Raw genomic sequence first — 17,470 nt, 5'->3', positions numbered from 1 at the left:
AGATCCTTGTGTGCAAATACATTCCCAGTAAGAATGGTATTGGCTTTTAATCCAACAGCAAAAGGCGGACTGACTGCTGGCCACAGAATGCAGCAGTCTGGCCAATTCATATGGAAAAGGACAGGCAAATTTCAACAACAAAGATGACTAGGCAGCAGATTAAACAGTGAAACAGGGGGTAAAATTAGGCAGGGTGCCTTACTGGAAGCATTAGCTACACATTAGACTTCCACCAAACAAGATGCTCAAATAACCAGGTAAAATATAGCGGCCTATGACAGAAGAGAGGATGTCAGTTTAGATGACCTAATCATCCCTTCCGGCCTTTGCAACCATTAAGATTCTCAAAATGACTAGACAAGGCTAATTAATCTCCACAATACCCGTGACAATGAGGCCATAATTCCCATTTTACAAAGAGCAACCAGAAAGATGTCAGTGTGTTAAAACTGTTACCATTGCAAAAACCCCAGCTACCCAACAACAAACAACAGCCTTCAAAATCAGAAATAGTTCTAAATATTATCTTGTAATAAGATGGTTCCCTGAAAAATACAGCACACACCCCTATTTCCATCTCAGAAAAGCACTCTGCAGGATGCTGGAGATCTCACTATGCTGGAGTCCACGGAGTGAAGGACTCCACGCTGGCCATCTCACTGCTGCCACACCCTCTGACTCCCTTAAAAAGCAAAGAAATTCAGTGGGAATCACATGAGTCTTGCCACTGTAAAGCTTACCAATTTCATTTCTCAAGATGTCTGCATTAGTCCAAACCAGTAATTCAGTAAGAACATATGCTTTGCATGGTTTAAAATAACGATAAAAACTGTGCTCTATTGTTGACAGCAATACCTATCCTAATTTACTGGCTGCACTCCGCCACAAAACTGTAACAATGGCCTTTTTTTTTTTTCTTAAAATAACAAAATGAGCAGATCGCCCAACGTGAAACCACCTTGATACAGTAGAGCTGCCCTCTCAGCCTGCTAGTTTTACTATGACTGCTAGATCTGTTAAAGGGCACTTTACCACAGCCTGAATTACAAAGATGCTTTTAAAGCCAGCCCAAACTTTAAAAATAGGCCTGAAAACCATCACTTTGGATTTGTATCCCTACCTCTCAAGAAAAATCGTTTTTCTCCACATATCTCATTTTGATTTAATGAAGCTATACAATCCCGCTAAACACAGGAACCTGTAGTTTTAAGCAATCAGGTGGAGGTAAAGCTAAACTCTTCCACATTATTCTACCCCAGTCTCACTAGCTCACATCAACACAGTCTTTGGTTCACTAGATTTTGTCTTAGACTTGTTATTAGATGTTAGCAAATACAAGGTGAAGATACCACTTTTCCCTAGTGAATACATACTTACGAAAGAACAAGGTTTAATGTAAATGAAAATAAACATATTTGATCTAAAAAATAAACTGAAAGGATTTCCGTTTTACACATTAGAACCCTAAATGCCAATCCTTTATATAATTTTTTTGTTTTATTTGTCAAATAAGCTGCTAATTCTTGGTAATTCTTTGCTGATCAAATCTGTTAATGCTAAATATACATAGGTAACTTAGGGCACAGCCAAAGGGGAAGATACATTTTCTTCTTCTGAGCACCAGGAAGGCCTATTTCATCTGTTCAGTGTAGAAAACATTTTACTCAGGTTTTACTTCTGTTATACTCCTGCCTTGTTCTACAAGTTTTCTTTCTAATTAAGTTAATTGTAAAATAACTAAATAACATCTTCCCTGCTAAATAGTTTTACTCTGACAGACAGGGAAAGAAAATCACAACATGAAGCCCACATCTGAGGAGTTCTCATTTTATTGCACCAAAAATAAAGCAAAACAATCAGACAGGGTAAAAAAAGATAAATTCTACCTGTGTAGAAAAGGGCTATATTAATAATACAAGAGTGTAACTAACAGGCTCTATATTGTCTTTGAAATTACCTGTAACAATTTAAACACTAAAAATATAATTTCTATTATGCTTCTATAAGACATATACTTAAAACTCCTGTTAAAGTTCACTCCATTGCTCACACAGTTTAACTACAATTTGGGACTAACATTTACAATTAAACCGAGTTTAGCTATTTTACTCCAACTACTTAACAGAACCATTTCTATTCACTCATTAAGTTTCTGCAGTTCAAGCTACTGGTGAAATGTTAGCCATTCTTCATGCCAAGTGACTAACAGTGTTTGTGACTCATCATCACCAGAAGATGAATATGCCGCTGATTTTTGTAATGCTAACATATGAGTAACACTAAAAATAATTTAATCAGATGTAATACGTAAATCTGAGAAGTAAAGAAACATCAATTATTTGGCACCACTACCTGTACTGGCTGCATACACAGCAATCTGTTGTCATATTGCTAGAACTTCGCTGGAACGCTGGGAAATTTGTGCCGCCTTCTGTTTTTGAGTTGATCTGAAACACTAGTTTCAATACCCATTACTCTTGTACAGAAACAAGTTATTAGCTTTAAAATATACCATTACTTTGAGAACATGATTGCAAAGTAACCCGATGACTTTACTGCAATAATGAAGCACAAGATCTTGAATCCGTAATTTCAATACTTTTTTTTCCTCCTCAAAGTTTGTGATCTTGTATTGCCTGTGTATTGCCATTAACTCCTTAAGAAATCAGTCTGGAAACAGTGTTGTGCTTTAGGGAAAATGCATTGCATTCATGGCAATATTTTGCATGTGTCTTTGTTTCATAGCTTAGTTAGTCCTCCCATATGCGGCTTTTAATCACCAGATGTACTTCACTAAAATGAAGTTCGTTCTTAGCTTGTGTCACAACAGTAAATCTTTTCTTATGTAAAAGCGGACTAATACTTACAGTCACTCTAACTGATCCCTGAAAAGTCACATTTCATTCTCCAAGAAACTGACTGTTTTAAAATACGACCTTGTTGTTGAATTCCACAGATCAAAAATGTTCTTAAAATTTTCTTAGTCAACATAATTAACAGCAATAAACAATTCCAAGATGTTGAAATAACATCTGCACAGCATAGAAAAATTTGGGAATGTTGTTCTTGCTTAACAGAAGAAAAAAATGTTGTAAAGTCTAGAGGTTGGTTCCTACCAACAGAAAAATATGTCCCCATTATAAATCAGGCATACACTGAAACCATTTTCAAAATTAGTTCCTGAAAAATGTGTTTGGCAGCCCTTCCATCACACAGTAAATCTCCTATTTAGATGAGCAACAAATCCTTTAAAAACATAGCTGAAAAGCAACTTTAAAATATTATCAAGGATTATTTTAGTTACGCTCTCTCAGCACGTGACAGTTTTGGCTACTTGAACCATCATTTGGAAAGTTTTTTAAAACACTTTTCAAGACATCCCCTATTTCTTACAGAGAATGTCAAAATAAAGTCACCTTGAAACACAGGCTATGATGACACAGGCACCTGAGACAAGCCACTGAGTAGTTCTCCACTGAAGAGCGTATACCTTCCACTGCTTCTCCCATATTTCCACTTATGCAGTTCCACCTCCAGGGCTCATCAGACACCTCTACGATCTGCTGTAATTCACTGTAACAGCAGAAACCCAGCCATCTTCTTTATCGGGTTTCAAGAGCAGCTTGCCCTTTTAGTGAATTAGAGGAGTTCAGTAAGCCCTGACACTGGCATGAAGCAAGATTACGGCTGGGAGGCGAGTGATAAATGCGAAGAAGTACCTCTCCCTTTTGAAGGTAATGAGCTACCATGTCAGCTCACCAAATATGATATCTTCAGTATAGTCATGGTGCCAATCAAAAGTAGGTTTAAACTTCACTGTAAATTCACTTCAACAGGCAGGGACCCTTGACAACTTTTTCCCAATTTATACTTTATTCTCTTCTGTTTGAGAGAAGCTTACAACAGCAAAAGAGATGAACTCAGAAGACCAATAAAATTAAATTATACCAAGGCTCAAAAAAAAATTAAAATGCCAAATAGTACTTCAAATGTTTCTTCCTTCAGACATAAAAATTAATTTTAAAACCACAACGCTGCAATAATAGAGCATTCGTTACCAATACTTCAAGAAAAAAAGCGCACTTGGACTATTTAATTCATTTATATTGAGACGAAAGTCTGTTCTAAATAAAGTGCATAAAACCCACAACTGGTTTATATTTTAAAAGCTGACATTTCATTCCTGATTCTCAAATACCCAGAAGATACCCTTACAAATGCTTATGCCCAAACTTCTACTTCTGTTCTATAATGAATATACCGAAGCAGGAACTTCACCTAGATTTGTCAGAAAAAAATTGTTCTTAACTACCAAATTCTTTTCTACAGCAGCAAATTAAGTAGTCAGTAAATCAGCTTTTCTGAGGTTGAAAATATAGCGCTCCACCAGTATCAGCACTATGAGGGACAGATAGAGAAGTCAAATGAATCCCCCTACAGTAAGTCTCTTCCAAACTGAAATTTTACCTGTAAGCTGGTCAAGGCCAAGATCAGGCAATTTCAAATTCTAAATCAGTGCAAAAACCTGTGCTCATTGTCACGTAACTACTACAAATCCAAATTTCAGAGATATGCGAATTTTACGCTCCTTGTAATAAAACCAGTCGTAAAAGATGAACGGCTTTGAAGAGGTAAGCCCAAAAACTGTTCTCTTCACGGCTACAAAACTAAACACTGTAACAAACTGCCACCTTCTTAAACACTTCTAAAGCCATGCTCCTAGGACATATTAGAAAGACACTAGCCATACTCTGAGATGCAAAAGAAAGTGAGAGTAATGAAGAAAAGATGGAAGAGAGGAGAGATGCAAGAGCATTGAAATCAGAACTGGGGAAACAAACAAATAAAACACTCCACCCCCAAAATAAAAAAAAAAAAATAAAAAAAGAGACATCAGATTTAAAAGTTGTGATTGTTTACACTTTTGCTACCTCCTTTCCATACTACTTGCGGGCCCTCATGGGAAGTAGGGTAACACATGCACGGCAACACTATCAGGTAACAGAAGTGGTTACATCAGCATTTTGTGCCGCGAGAAACAGAAAAAGGAGTGAGAGCAGGGACTGCACTACACAAACGCAGCTGAGAAGGAGGGTGGCATGAACAGCAACATTCTTCAAAGAACGGGCAGTGGTTAACATCTGTGATTTTTCTTCAGATTTACAGAGCTCAGAAAAAGCTACTATATCTGTTGAGAAAAGCGTTGCAAGAGTATGGATGCTTAAATATACCTAAATGACCATTCTAGCTTTACTGCAAAAAAAAGTTTTTCTCTACCATTAAAAAGAAAATAAACAACCCCAACACTTCCACACTGCGACTCTGAATACATTTCTTTAAACTGAACAATCAGATCGTGTGTCAGAAAGGGGACCGTGGATCACTCGCAGGACACTACATTTTTAATCATACAACAGCACTTCACACAACATTAACAGAAACTCTTCATTTCAGCGATCTACACTCAAGTTCAGTCTGTAAAAACGTTTTTGAGGCCAAAAGTTTCTAGGAATGTTAAACGATACATACGGCTACCGAGCGAGGAAAATAACATTCCATGAACGAAAGCCAAAGCTACTTACGTTTCAAAACAGCGATCCACGTTGTCTGACATCAGAAGTAGCATGCATAGCTGCTCCAGTGCTATTAGCTGCATATCCCTTTCATCTCCCTGTCCCATCTGCAGCCATTCCAGCAACGTGTCTGGGTCCACATCTGCCATGATTTTAAAAAAAAAAAAAAAAAGCCGCCTCCACTTAAATTAAAAAGTATCAAAAATATCCTTGAATTGTTCAAGCCAGAATAACTTGAGCACAATTAGTATCTCTCTTCAGCCAGCCCCAGGCTTTTGCAGTTTTCACCTGGAAAGTAAAACAAAACAAACACAAACACCACATTATCATCAAAATCCAGTCTTTAAACTTTTTGTATTTGCTCCTCTCTGAAATGTACAGCATATTTTTGGGCTGACATTAAAACTTCCATATATTTGATCAGTAATGAGGTGTTGGGGTTTTTTTCCCAAGCTTTATATATCAGTGAGAAGTAATGAGTTTGTTCTATTTCACTGGAAATAAATCTCTAGTTCCAACTGACAATCAAGCAAGACTTAGAGCCTACTCTTATTTATAAGATAACTCTAAAGTAGAAAGACCATGCTTAACCCTTTTGTATATTCTGAAAGGTAATATAAAGACAATTAGGGTTGTCTTGCCTATCCTCATTCCTTTAATATCACTTTATATAATAAACCATCCAACTTTCTGAAAGATGGATTACCTCCTCACTAAAGTATTCAAACACAGAAAGACATCAAAAGTCATATTTTAAATACAAATCCACAAAACAAAAAAAATTAGATGTACAACTGAAGACTTGGAGAATCTTCACAAAAGTTTTATTAATCCATCTTTTAAAATAGCATTTGAATATAAGGAAAATAAGCTTAAGTCCAAGGAAAAAAAAAAAAAAGACAATTTAAGAATCACTTCCATTTTCAAGAGTTAGGGGTTTGCTGGGTTTTTTTTTTGGAAAAAAAAATGTATCTAATCCATAGCTTCAAAAAAAATGCAGTGAATAATTCAAATAATTCATGTACATATAAGGAAAACAACATAATTTGTTGGCCCAATGCCATAGTTGTACATGCAAGCTGAAGACCAAAAAAGTCTCTTCAAAATGTTGATATTTTTGACCCATGTGCCTGCTTTTTACTTCGTGTTTTACTAACAAATAGTCAAATTCACCTCCCATGCCTAAGACGACAGCAATCATGACTATTTTCATATAAAAACTAAAAGGTTACAAACCAATCTCTCCAAATTAAACATAAAAAAAAAAAAAAGTTACTTTTTTAAACATATAGCTTATAAAAAAATAATTAGTTTACCAAGCTCATAGGTAAATACAAAATGCTGGACAGTGTCCCCACAAACTGGGGGGGTGAAAGGGGAGAAGTTCGATCTGGACAAAGTCTGCCTACTTGTTTACTTGCTGCTAACGAGTTAATAGTTAAAAAATAACTCCATCAAGGGCACATCTACAAAAGTGAATCAGAAATTGTTATTATATGGAGAAACATACACTGAATCAGCAATGCTGTTTCACAATAGCTTTGAACTCAAAGATGTGACAAAATAAAAGTATGGCATACGATTTTTTTTTAATATAATTTAGGACCATAACGACATTACAGACCACTCAGTTACTGCTTGCCATTTTTGTTATTGCTGCAGTCTTGCTGTAAAAAGTAATTCAAATGTTACTAAACTCATTTTCCATGCTTCAAACAATGCCTACGATCCTCCGAGCTGTTTACAGACTGCATTTCCTGTTCCAAGACTAAATAAAACTACTCTCAGCCAGCACAAGCGGGGTCGTATTATCAGTAGAGTACCTCTCCTTAAAGCTACTAAATCGTTAACTTCAGCTAGGGGTGGGGGGTGTGTGTGTGTGTAACCAGAGGAAAAGAAAGGGTGAAGGCCATAGAAACGAGAGAATTAAGAGAGACAGTGAAAGCGGGGTAAGTTCAACACAGGCACCTGCTGTTCTTCCACCCCAGAGGGGCTCTACCCAGACGGAAACGAACCACGAGCACAAACAGAGCAGGGCGGGCGGCCGGGGCTGCCAGGAGAGCCGCATCAGAAAAGGGGCCAGGCCGCAGCTACACTCATCCCCCACCGCCCGGGCCTACACGCACATCAGCCGGGCCTCGGGCCAGCGCGCGGGGATTGGGGGCCCCTTCCCCACACTCGGCCTCCCGGGGAAGGGGAGCCCTCGCACCGCCTCCCCGCTCCTCGCCGCCCCCGCGCACGGGCGGGCCGACGGCGTGAGGGGGCTCCCCGGCAGCGCCGCCCCGCTCTGCCCCTCAGCCCCCACACGGACATTCTCCGGCACCCGCCGCCTCCCCGCGTCCAGGGCCCCAGCTCGCAGCCGGGCCTCCCGGCCCGCTCCCTCCGGGCCTGCCAACACCGAACCGCCAGGCCCGGGCAGCGACGCCAGAGTTCCCGGCGAGCCGCAGGCCTCGCAGGGTGACCCGGCCTGGTGGCTCAGGAAAGGCGCCCTCTCCCCAGCGCCAGCAGATGCGGCCCCACACCGCCCCCGCCGCTCACCTCAGCCTCCCGGAGCCTCTTCGCCGGAGCCGACCCCTCCTCAGCGCCGCGGGGAGACAGGGGGAGAGACGAGGCGGCGGCGGCGGCAGCCCAAGCCCCGCAGCAGGCGGCAGCCAGCGGCATCCATGGCGCTCCGCCCGGCACGGGATTGGGTGGGAGGAGGGGAACGGAGCCGCGCCGCGGCCTCGGGGGGCGGAGCCAGCGCCGGCCGAGCCACCGCTGGGGGCGCTGCGGGAGCGGCCCGGCGCCTCCCACCTCCCACCGCCCCGGCGGGGACCCGCCGAGCACCAGCGGGCGAGCGCGCGCTGCCGGTGCCGCTCCGCTCCGCTCAGCCCTGTGCCTCCCTGGCGGGGCCGCCGGCGCGCCCTGGCCTGCGCCCGCCGCGCCACCGCTGGGGCCGGCGGCCTTCCAGGGCAAAACGGGGCCCGCGCTTCCGCACCCGCCTCTAGAGGCGCCGGGGCCGCCGGCCCAAGCGCCGCGGGGGCCGCACTCCCCTCGGGCGCGCCGTGCCTGGCCCCTGCTCCGGCTCGGCTCCCTCTGCCTGAGGGGAGCCTCGGGCCCGGCTCGCCTCCTCGGCCGGGCGCCAGCTTTGGAGCGGGGTTCCGGAGTCTCCCGGCGCGCCCCCGAGACGGCAGGAGCGGGAGTCGAGGCCTTCCCAGGGTGTCCGCCGGCTGCTCCGGGCGTGGGTGGCCTTCCCCTGGCTGCGTGGGGGCTTTGGTTTTTGTGGTTACGGGTCATTTTATTTCATGCCACATTCCGGTTATTTACTTCAATATATTTTCTTTATATTCGATATATTCTTTATATTTAGGCAGGGGGCTTGTACCTCGCGGGGCCTGCTCTTGAAAACACTTTGATCCACCTCCAGCGCCTCCATTAAAGGCGCGATGGCGAACGGATTTAAACGCCTCAGCAATGGGTGTTTCACAGCAGAGGTTTTAACTTGCCCTTACCCTGTGCTGAGTTTGAGATACTGCGACTGTACTGTGTAGCCCAAGAGACGTTTTGCAGGGGAGTACCCCCCTGCCACACGTGCTGGAAAATGCTGTGCTGTTTCCTTGCAGATGATCACAAAACAAACCAAATTGCTATAAATTTAAAATGAAAGACTAGAGGACTTTATAGCAACCTACTGTGAATTTAAAACGAAAGACTAAAAGCGAAGGATCTTCAAAATAATTTCCTTCTCTGTAGGGTGATGTGCATTTTTCTAAGGAATTTAAGCCTATTAATGTAAGTATAGTAAATAAGATTATTGTACATTTGAATGTCACTCCTCCCTACCTCATAGACATTTCCTGTAATTAGGGGGCTAAAACTGCACACTGAAGGAAAAGGCAGTAGCAGTCGTGCTTGGTTAAAACTTGCCAAATGCAGAAATCTTTATTGTTTGATGTAATAACACCTCAAGAAAGTGTTCTCTTGATTGCTTTAGGGTTTTGCAGAGCACAAGAACAGTAGTTCCTTTGTCTCTGATTTCTAGGGCAGCTTAGCCTTCCTGTCTTACCGTATTATCTCTCAACTGCCACTTGTTCCAGCCCTGCCGAGATTTACGTGTATATCCTCCGCCTATGCTTGTCCTTCAGAGGTCAGCAAGACTTCTTATATGCTTAAAGCTAAGGACATGAGGCAGTGGGAAGACTGAGTCTGCAGACTTTAAATTTAGAACCTTGATCTTCTTTCACTTTCACTGGTGCAGAAGGAGCAGCAGAATTAGGCCAAACTTAGGAGAACGGCATCTGCTAAGTGGCTTTGCTTTTGCTGCACGGTGCTGGAACAGTTTCCTGTGCTGTTTATTGTGAAGAGAAGTTTCAGTTAAAGCAACATTATGACTTGCTTCTGAAGACAAAACCAGACTGCTAATTCTCAGTTGTAAAGACCAGAAACTTTGAAACAAAATGTTTCACTCTTCACACAGGCTGCAGTTTCTGGTTCAGGTATCTTTCAACAGATACATGGAGAAAATGAGGTTATCAAAATACACACCAATTTAGGAACAAAATCAAAAGTTTGAATATTGCACATGGAAAAGATACAAATCATAGATTTTAGACAATATTAAGCAGGAGTACAACACTTAAAAACACTGGAAATAGGTTTCAGTACTGTGCGTATTTATTTCTAAATGGATAAACAAATACTTCATATGCTGTTGCATTAATTGCCCAATTTGATAGATCCTATAATTATTTTTTTATTTTAAATGGAGCGTATCAAGTAATGTATTACAGCTTTAGTCATGAATCAGGATTTTTCTTCATTGTGATACATTTGTACTATTTAAGAGTTTGCTAGTGATTTTTGTTGCCCATTATGAGATTTCTTCTTCCCAGAATGAATCTGAAAAAGAAGAAATGACCTGCTGACTAGATAATCTCTGCTTTATTGATTAAATACTTACGATATGCATGTTCGTGGGCTGATTAGAACTTTTTCCACTTCATGTCCTGACTGGGCATTCAAATTGTTTTCAGCAGTTGTCAGAGTGTACTCCACTGAAATACATCACAGCAAGCGACACCCCTGAAGTTACTATTTCAGACTCCCTTTGTGTATGGCACAACTAGGACCACATCTTCAAAAGCCACTGCTCTCTAGTATCTAATTCAAAGGCAATCACTAGTGCATGAACAGTACAGCTAGTGGGTAAGAAGCACATCAGTATTTTTACAGAACTACTTGCTTTCATTTGAATTATCACATGAACAAACCCCCAAATTTCCAGCCTGTGGCTAGCCTTTGGTTAGTGACAGGCCTAAGGGTACTGAGAAAGAAGGACTTCACGTGGGTTACTGCGGCCAGACGGGGAAGGCGAGTGATGCCATACACTGAAGTGACAAGTAATGGAGCTTGACTGTCATTACTGCTTTGAAGAAAATCGTGCTGAGCATTGTCTGAAACTTGCAAAACCAACTACAGTTCCCCATACCTGTGCAGCGTACCTATTATTGGGTTAGAAAATGACCTAAAGACTAACACCAGCTGACACACGCTTCATATACGACCTTGGCCTAATCCCTTCATCACTGCATGTCTCTGTTTCCTCCTTTATGAAGAAAGAAGATAGTAATGCTGGAGTCAGAAATGTCTTGGCATTTATGGAACTGTGAGTTGCTGAGGCATGTTGCTATATTAAGTCTTAAATGATACCATAAACTAGAATTCCTCTTTATGACTACACTTGAGTAGACCACACGTGTAAGTGACTGAGGATGCTTTTGGAAATTAGGTCACACAGGGTCAATGTAGATTGAGCTTTGTAGAGTGTGATATGACCAATGACCAGCATTTTTGCCGTGTATTTACCTGAAAATTAAAACTTGGCTTTAAAAGAGAAAACGTCAGTACGATTACTGGCATAATGCTGTATCAGGGACACATGAACCACAGAGTAACACACTATGGAGGGTAGCAAGGGTCAGGAATTGGAGGGCTGTGGATGCAGAGAGCTTCTGGGACACGTTGTAAAGTACACCCCACTTGAGACAGCTACTTGGTAAGAAGCCATTGCAGGTGTTCTGTTTGAAAAGAAGTCTTGTTTGGCTAGAATTTTGCAAAATCTTCTGAGGACAAAAAAAAAAATGAAACAAATTTTTTTTTTACATATGGCTCAAAGAAAAGTAACATTTATTACTGCTTTTATATTATATTTGGGCTGGTGTTTTCTATATGGTTTTAGCTGATAGCAGGAGGAAAATTCTGTCATGGCTACTGTTGATGTCACAGCATGATAGTAAGGATTGTAAGCTTCAGATACACGATTGGGGTTTTGTTACAGAAAGTACAAAAGTGGCCAAAAATCAAACTGAAATACACCTACAATTCAAACAAAACAAGAACTCTCAGCCTCCTCTGTATATTTTTAATCACTGCAGAAGCTAGGACCTCGTATATTTGATGTTTTTGTTAGCTATACTACCTACCTCTGTGCACATGCCAAGTTGATGTTTCCAAAAATACCCTTCCTCTAGAGTAAACAGATCAGAGGGTGACATAAACAGATCCTGAACACCTCCACAAATTTAATTGAGTAGTTTATGCTAAAGGCCAGTGCTGTGCCCAACCAAATAAAACTGGATAGGATATTTACGGTTTATTTATCCTTTTGCTTTAACACCTTTTCCTCTGCTACCCACACAATAATTTAGTAGAAAACACTGAAAGTTCCCATTCCTCCAGAAACAAAATAATTCCATACACATTTCATTTATTATACTTTAAAGGAAAGATTGATAAATGTTGAGCACACATTTCAAAGCCAGGAGGTCAGATATTACAGAAACTTCCTTGCTGTATAAGGCAATGTTTATTTTTACAGAATTTGGGTATCTAAACTTATTTACTCCTTAAGCATACTGTTAAAAAGATTTTCTTCTATGAAACACCTTTTTTTTTCATAAATGCAGTTGGTAAAAGCTTTTTCATTTAAATCCTCCTGTGTTATCATGGTCTCTTCTTAGCCACATCACTGTTGCATGAGCCTGGGGAGCACAAACACAGTGTCAGCGTCTTGACTTTCCAAAAGTACATGCCAGTTTTTGCAGCCCTGGCAACCACCGAAGGGTTCTGTACTCGCTGTGGGTGCGCGATGTGCCCTCTTGCGCAACCGGCTGCAGCAGCCGCTGAGTGAGAGGTGGCCTCTTTGGGAGTCCAAGTGTTGCAATGACACATGTTGATGTGGTGAGCGCATGACTAAGTTGACATGATAAATGGGTGAGTGACAGGCTGGTGGCTGGTGTTTATGGAGGTACAGAGCTGAGTCATTGCTCTTCTTGTTAGATTCCTCCTCAGGAGAGTGTCAGCTTCCTGGAAGGTCCTTATCCTCGCAGCTGAGGGAATGAAAGTGAAAATGTACAGAAGAGCATGGTTTTCAGAAACATCCAAATACTCCAAAATTTCCTTTTCTTCTTTCTGAAATTATTGTTCAAAATCATATATATTATAGCGCTTTTTCGTAAGTAAAGTCACCTATGTGGGGGTTTTTGGGTTTTGTTGTTGTGGGTTTTTTTTTAAGTATAAGTTTACTTTTTTGGTGTTCCAGGCTGGGGAGTGAGAAGTGGAAACTTTATATCACTTAACTCCTTTTACCTCAGTTTACCTTCAGCTTATATCACAGAATCACAGAATGGTAGGGGTTGGAAGGGACCTCCAGAGATCATCTAGTGCAATCCCTCTGCTAAAGCAGGTCATTTAGAGCAGGCTGCCCAGGACTGTGTCCGGGTGGGTTTTGAGTATCTCCAGGGAAGGAGACTCCACAACCTCTCTGGGCAGCCAGTTCCAGTGCTCTGCCACCCTCACAGTAAAGAAGTTTTTTCTCACGTTCAGGTGGAACTTCCTGTGCTCCAGTTTGTGCCCATTGCCCCTTGCCCTGTCACTGAACACCACTGAAAACTGCCTGGCCCCATCCTCTTGACACCCACCTTTCAGGTATATGTAAGTGTTGATAAGGTCTCCTCTCAGTCTTCTCTTCTCCAGGCTAGAGAGCCCCAGTTCTCTCAGCCTTTCCTCATAAGAGAGATGCTCCAGCACCCTCATCATCTTTGTGGCCCTCTGCTGGACTCTCTGCAGGAGTTGCGCGTCTCTCTTGAACCGGGGAACCCAGAACTGGACACAGTACTCCAGATGTGGCCTCACCAGCACAGAGTAGAGTGGGAAGAGAACCTCCCTCGACCTGCTGGCCACACTCTTCTTGATGTACCCCAGGATACCATTGGCCTTGTTGGCCACAAGGGCACGTTGCTGGCTCAAGGTTAACCTGCTGTGCACCAGGACTCCCACATCCTTCTCCGCAGAGCTGCTTTCCGGCAGGCCAACCCCTAACCTGTACTGGTGCAGGGAGTTATTCCTCCCCAGGTGCAGGACCCTACACTTGGCCTTGTTGAACCTCATCAGGTTCGTCTGTCTGGCTCTCCAGCCTGTCCAGGTCTCGCTGAATGGCAGCACAGCCCTCTGGTGTGTCAGCCACTCCTCCCAGTTTTGTGTCATCAGCAAACTTGCTGAGGGTGCACTCTGTCTGTTCAATCCAGGTCGTTGAGGAACATGTTGAATAAGACCTGACCCAGTACTGACCCCTGGGGAACACCACTAGTCACAGGCCTCCAGCTGGACTCAGCACCACTGATCACAACCCTGAGCTCTGTCCTTCAGCCAGTTGTCAATCCACCTCACTGTCCACTCGTCTACCCCACACTTCCTAAGCTTCCCTATGAGGATGTTGTGGGAGACAGAGTCAAAAGCCTTGCTGAAGTAGCGGTAGACAACATCCACTGCTTTCCCCTTGTCCACCCAGCCAGTCATGCCGTCATAGAAGGCTATCAGGTTGGACAAGCATGATTTCCCCTCGGTGAATCCATGCTGACTACTCCTGATAACCTTCTTTTCCTCCACGTGCTTAGAGACGACATCCAGAGTGAGCTGCTCCATCACCTTTCCAGGGCTGGAGGTGAGGCTGACTGGCCTGTAGTTTCCTGGATCCTCCTTCTTGCTGCTTTTGAAGACTGGAGTGACATTGGCTTTCCTCCACTCCTCAGGCACCTCTCCCGTCCTCCGTGACCTTTCAAAGATGATGGAGAGTGGCTTATCAACAACATCTGCCAGCTCCCTCGGCACGCGTGGGTGCAGCCCATGGGGGCCCCTGGATTTGTGGGTGTCCAGTTTGCCTATATCGCTTATTTGGACATAAAATAGAAAGTAACCTGTCATCACAGCCTGCCCTCATTCGTGTCTCTTACACCTTCGATTGCCAAAGGGAAAATGAGGCAGAAATGAGGCAACAGTTATCTATTTCAGGCTGTTGGCTGTACCCCACCCACCAGTAACTTAGGCGACAGCAATAAATCACATCCAAGACAAGTGCAAGGAAAGATCAGTGACTCAGATCACAGTATTTCTTACTGTTTTTAAAGTCACAGACTAGGTTATAACTTTCTGAATCGGAAGATTAATCAAGATTGGGGGTTTGTTCCTCCTCATTTTACTCCCTTTTTATGGAAGTAAACCATCTGTAACCCTACCAAGCATCTAACGTGGCTCCCGAAATTTCAGTGAGGTATTGTAACTGAACTTCACTGATCTGTGCTGAGAAGACTTACAATAAGAAGAAAGAGTCTTAATCACTGAATGATTCTTCTATAGTCTGGGATTAAAAAAAACCCCAGCTACTTAAATTTTTATTGGAAAGAATGTATTTTTTACAGACTTAAAAGCCTACTATTGCCTTTTACTATTCTTATAATAAAATTAGGCCCTATTCACCACTGTTGCATATCTTGACATTGAAAAAGAAGAAACTATCTCAAGCTCCTCAAACCTGAATTTCTGGGTTAGTTGCTAACTGGAAAGAGCTACATCCTTCAAACAGGGAAAAATCAAATGAATATTACAGTGGAGCATGGCCAAGTTCAATGTTAGCACTGTCCTGGGACACATGAGACAGACAACAAAAAAGTTGTATAATTTCCTAATGAAACAGGAAAAATTTCTTGCCCCACTGGTGGTTTTTAGGGAAAATGGGAAAGTACTTCACTAATGGTTTGTTCATTCAGAAAGATAATTTGTGCACTCTGAAAGATCAATTAAGCCTTGGATTGTTTGGTTTGTAGGAAAGGTGCCATTCAAACAACTTAAATCCATGTCAGAAATGATGAAATTACTTTATTTAGGATTGTAGTAATGAGATGAAAACAGGTTTCTGCAGATCCTCAAGTCTATATTCCTACAAGGAAGGAATCACGTTCCTTAGGGAATATATTGCATGTAGTAAACTGTGTTCCTGATTTTCTCTTAATTAGTTTTTATTAATAAATGAAGATCACATTGTGCATGTATTGGAATTTGTCCTTCACTGTAACCTTTGGACTTATTCCCAGACTACAAACTTCATTAAATAGAACTGGCTGAAAATGGGAAAATGGCTTTGCAAAGAGAGATGAAGGGCTTTTAATTTCGACGGGGTTGATTTTCATTCTTTGCCCATTGCTAGTGAATGCAGTAAGTGTTGTTGGGCAGATTCCTCCTATTTTCTTTTGCTACTCTGCTTTTTTGAACTTCCTTAACAGAAATATTTTTTAAAAGAGCAAAAATAACCCCCAAAGCTCAGAACCCTGAAATTCGTTTTGTTGTGTTGAATGTAAGGAAAAAGATAAGAAACATAACCCTTCCCAGGACATTAAAAACAAATTAATACATTCCTGTTCAGAAAATACTTTAGAAGAAGCAGGTTTTGAATGAGAAACTCATATGTCTCAAATGTACTTATACCAGGCTATGTTGGCTCAAGCAGTACCTCAGGCAGAAGATGAATATACAGTGATGAAGGCTCAAAACATTACCCTTGCTCACTACATCTCAAACTGACCCAGGCCAATAAAAGAAGATATTTTTGATCTGATAGTAGAGAGCTTTGTGGCACAGCTGCATGTTTGTAGGAGAATAAGTGGCCATGGGAGGAAATTAGTATGAATATCAAATTATTTGCCTAAGAGCTTTCAGTTAACTAACAGAAACATAAGGAAAATTATAACTATACTTGCTTCTTAAGGCATATAATGCATGATTATTGATGTATTCTTGAAAAGTTTCGTCACCTGTGTTTTAACTCCATAGGAGTTCAGAGATCCACATGATGAGTGAGTGAGTAGCACAGGATAAATGATTCATATCCATTTTTCTTGTTGTACCCTACATTCTACCTTTTGGACACCCATTGACTTAAGCCAGTAAGACAGGATTTCCATGAACAAGTCACAAATTACTCCAGCTACTGCACAGGATTTTGTATTTCAGTTCTTGTGTACTTAGTCTCAATACCTTAAAAAACAAGACTAGCTTTAAAGTAGTTAGATCTAATTCCAGGCCAGGTTGCTGCGGCTAAGCTTTTAATATCAGTGTCCTGTTTGCATTGATCTTATATATAGTAAGACACCAGCATTATTTAGTTATGCAAGCATATTGTACATGCTTTCACCATCAGTTCAGTGTTATAGAGTTATATTTTTATACTGTAAAACATTAGCTCGTTGGGGTTTTGCTGTCTGTACAAATTTCTGTGTAAACACTGATCTCAGTGGACACAGGTAACTTATTAAAATGACTAAGTATTGTGTGTCTGAACCTGCATCAAAGCAAGAATGTACTCTACCCAGTTTTTTCGTACAGTGCCAGCCTTAAAATCAGCAGGCCAAATTATCTTTGTAAAGAAATGCCATTCTACTGAAGTCAATAAGGCCTCACCAGTTTGGGGCTAGCAGGCAATTTGGCTCAAATGCTAGCACCTATTGTAAGAGTTGAGCTAAACTGAGTCTTCCGAAATAGAGTTTTGTACAAGATTCTTGGCTAGCCTGGCATTTTAAGGTGAGACC

General features: G+C 41.9%; 1 protein-coding gene across 4 annotated transcripts in view; it reads right to left on the bottom strand.

Moving 5' to 3' along the window:
• Positions 1–5,730, bottom strand: part of HECTD1 (HECT domain E3 ubiquitin protein ligase 1) — a 60,825-nt gene extending 55,095 nt beyond the window's left edge. For all 4 annotated transcript variants that reach the window (XM_086462760.1, XM_086462763.1, XM_086462761.1 and 1 more), the window contains exon 1: positions 5,583–5,730. In XM_086462760.1, the coding sequence (XP_086318886.1) occupies positions 5,583–5,722 (140 nt within the window). In that variant the 5' untranslated portion in view covers positions 5,723–5,730. The remainder of the gene's footprint in view (positions 1–5,582) is intronic.
• Positions 5,731–17,470: the final 11,740 nt, after the last annotated feature.

The sequence above is a fragment of the Leptosomus discolor genome, chromosome 3 (assembly GCF_034619465.1).
Source record: "Leptosomus discolor isolate bLepDis1 chromosome 3, bLepDis1.hap2, whole genome shotgun sequence".
NCBI lineage: Eukaryota > Metazoa > Chordata > Aves > Leptosomiformes > Leptosomidae > Leptosomus > Leptosomus discolor.
Note: the sequence above shows the minus strand (reverse complement) of the source record. Positions and strands in the feature narration are given on the sequence as shown.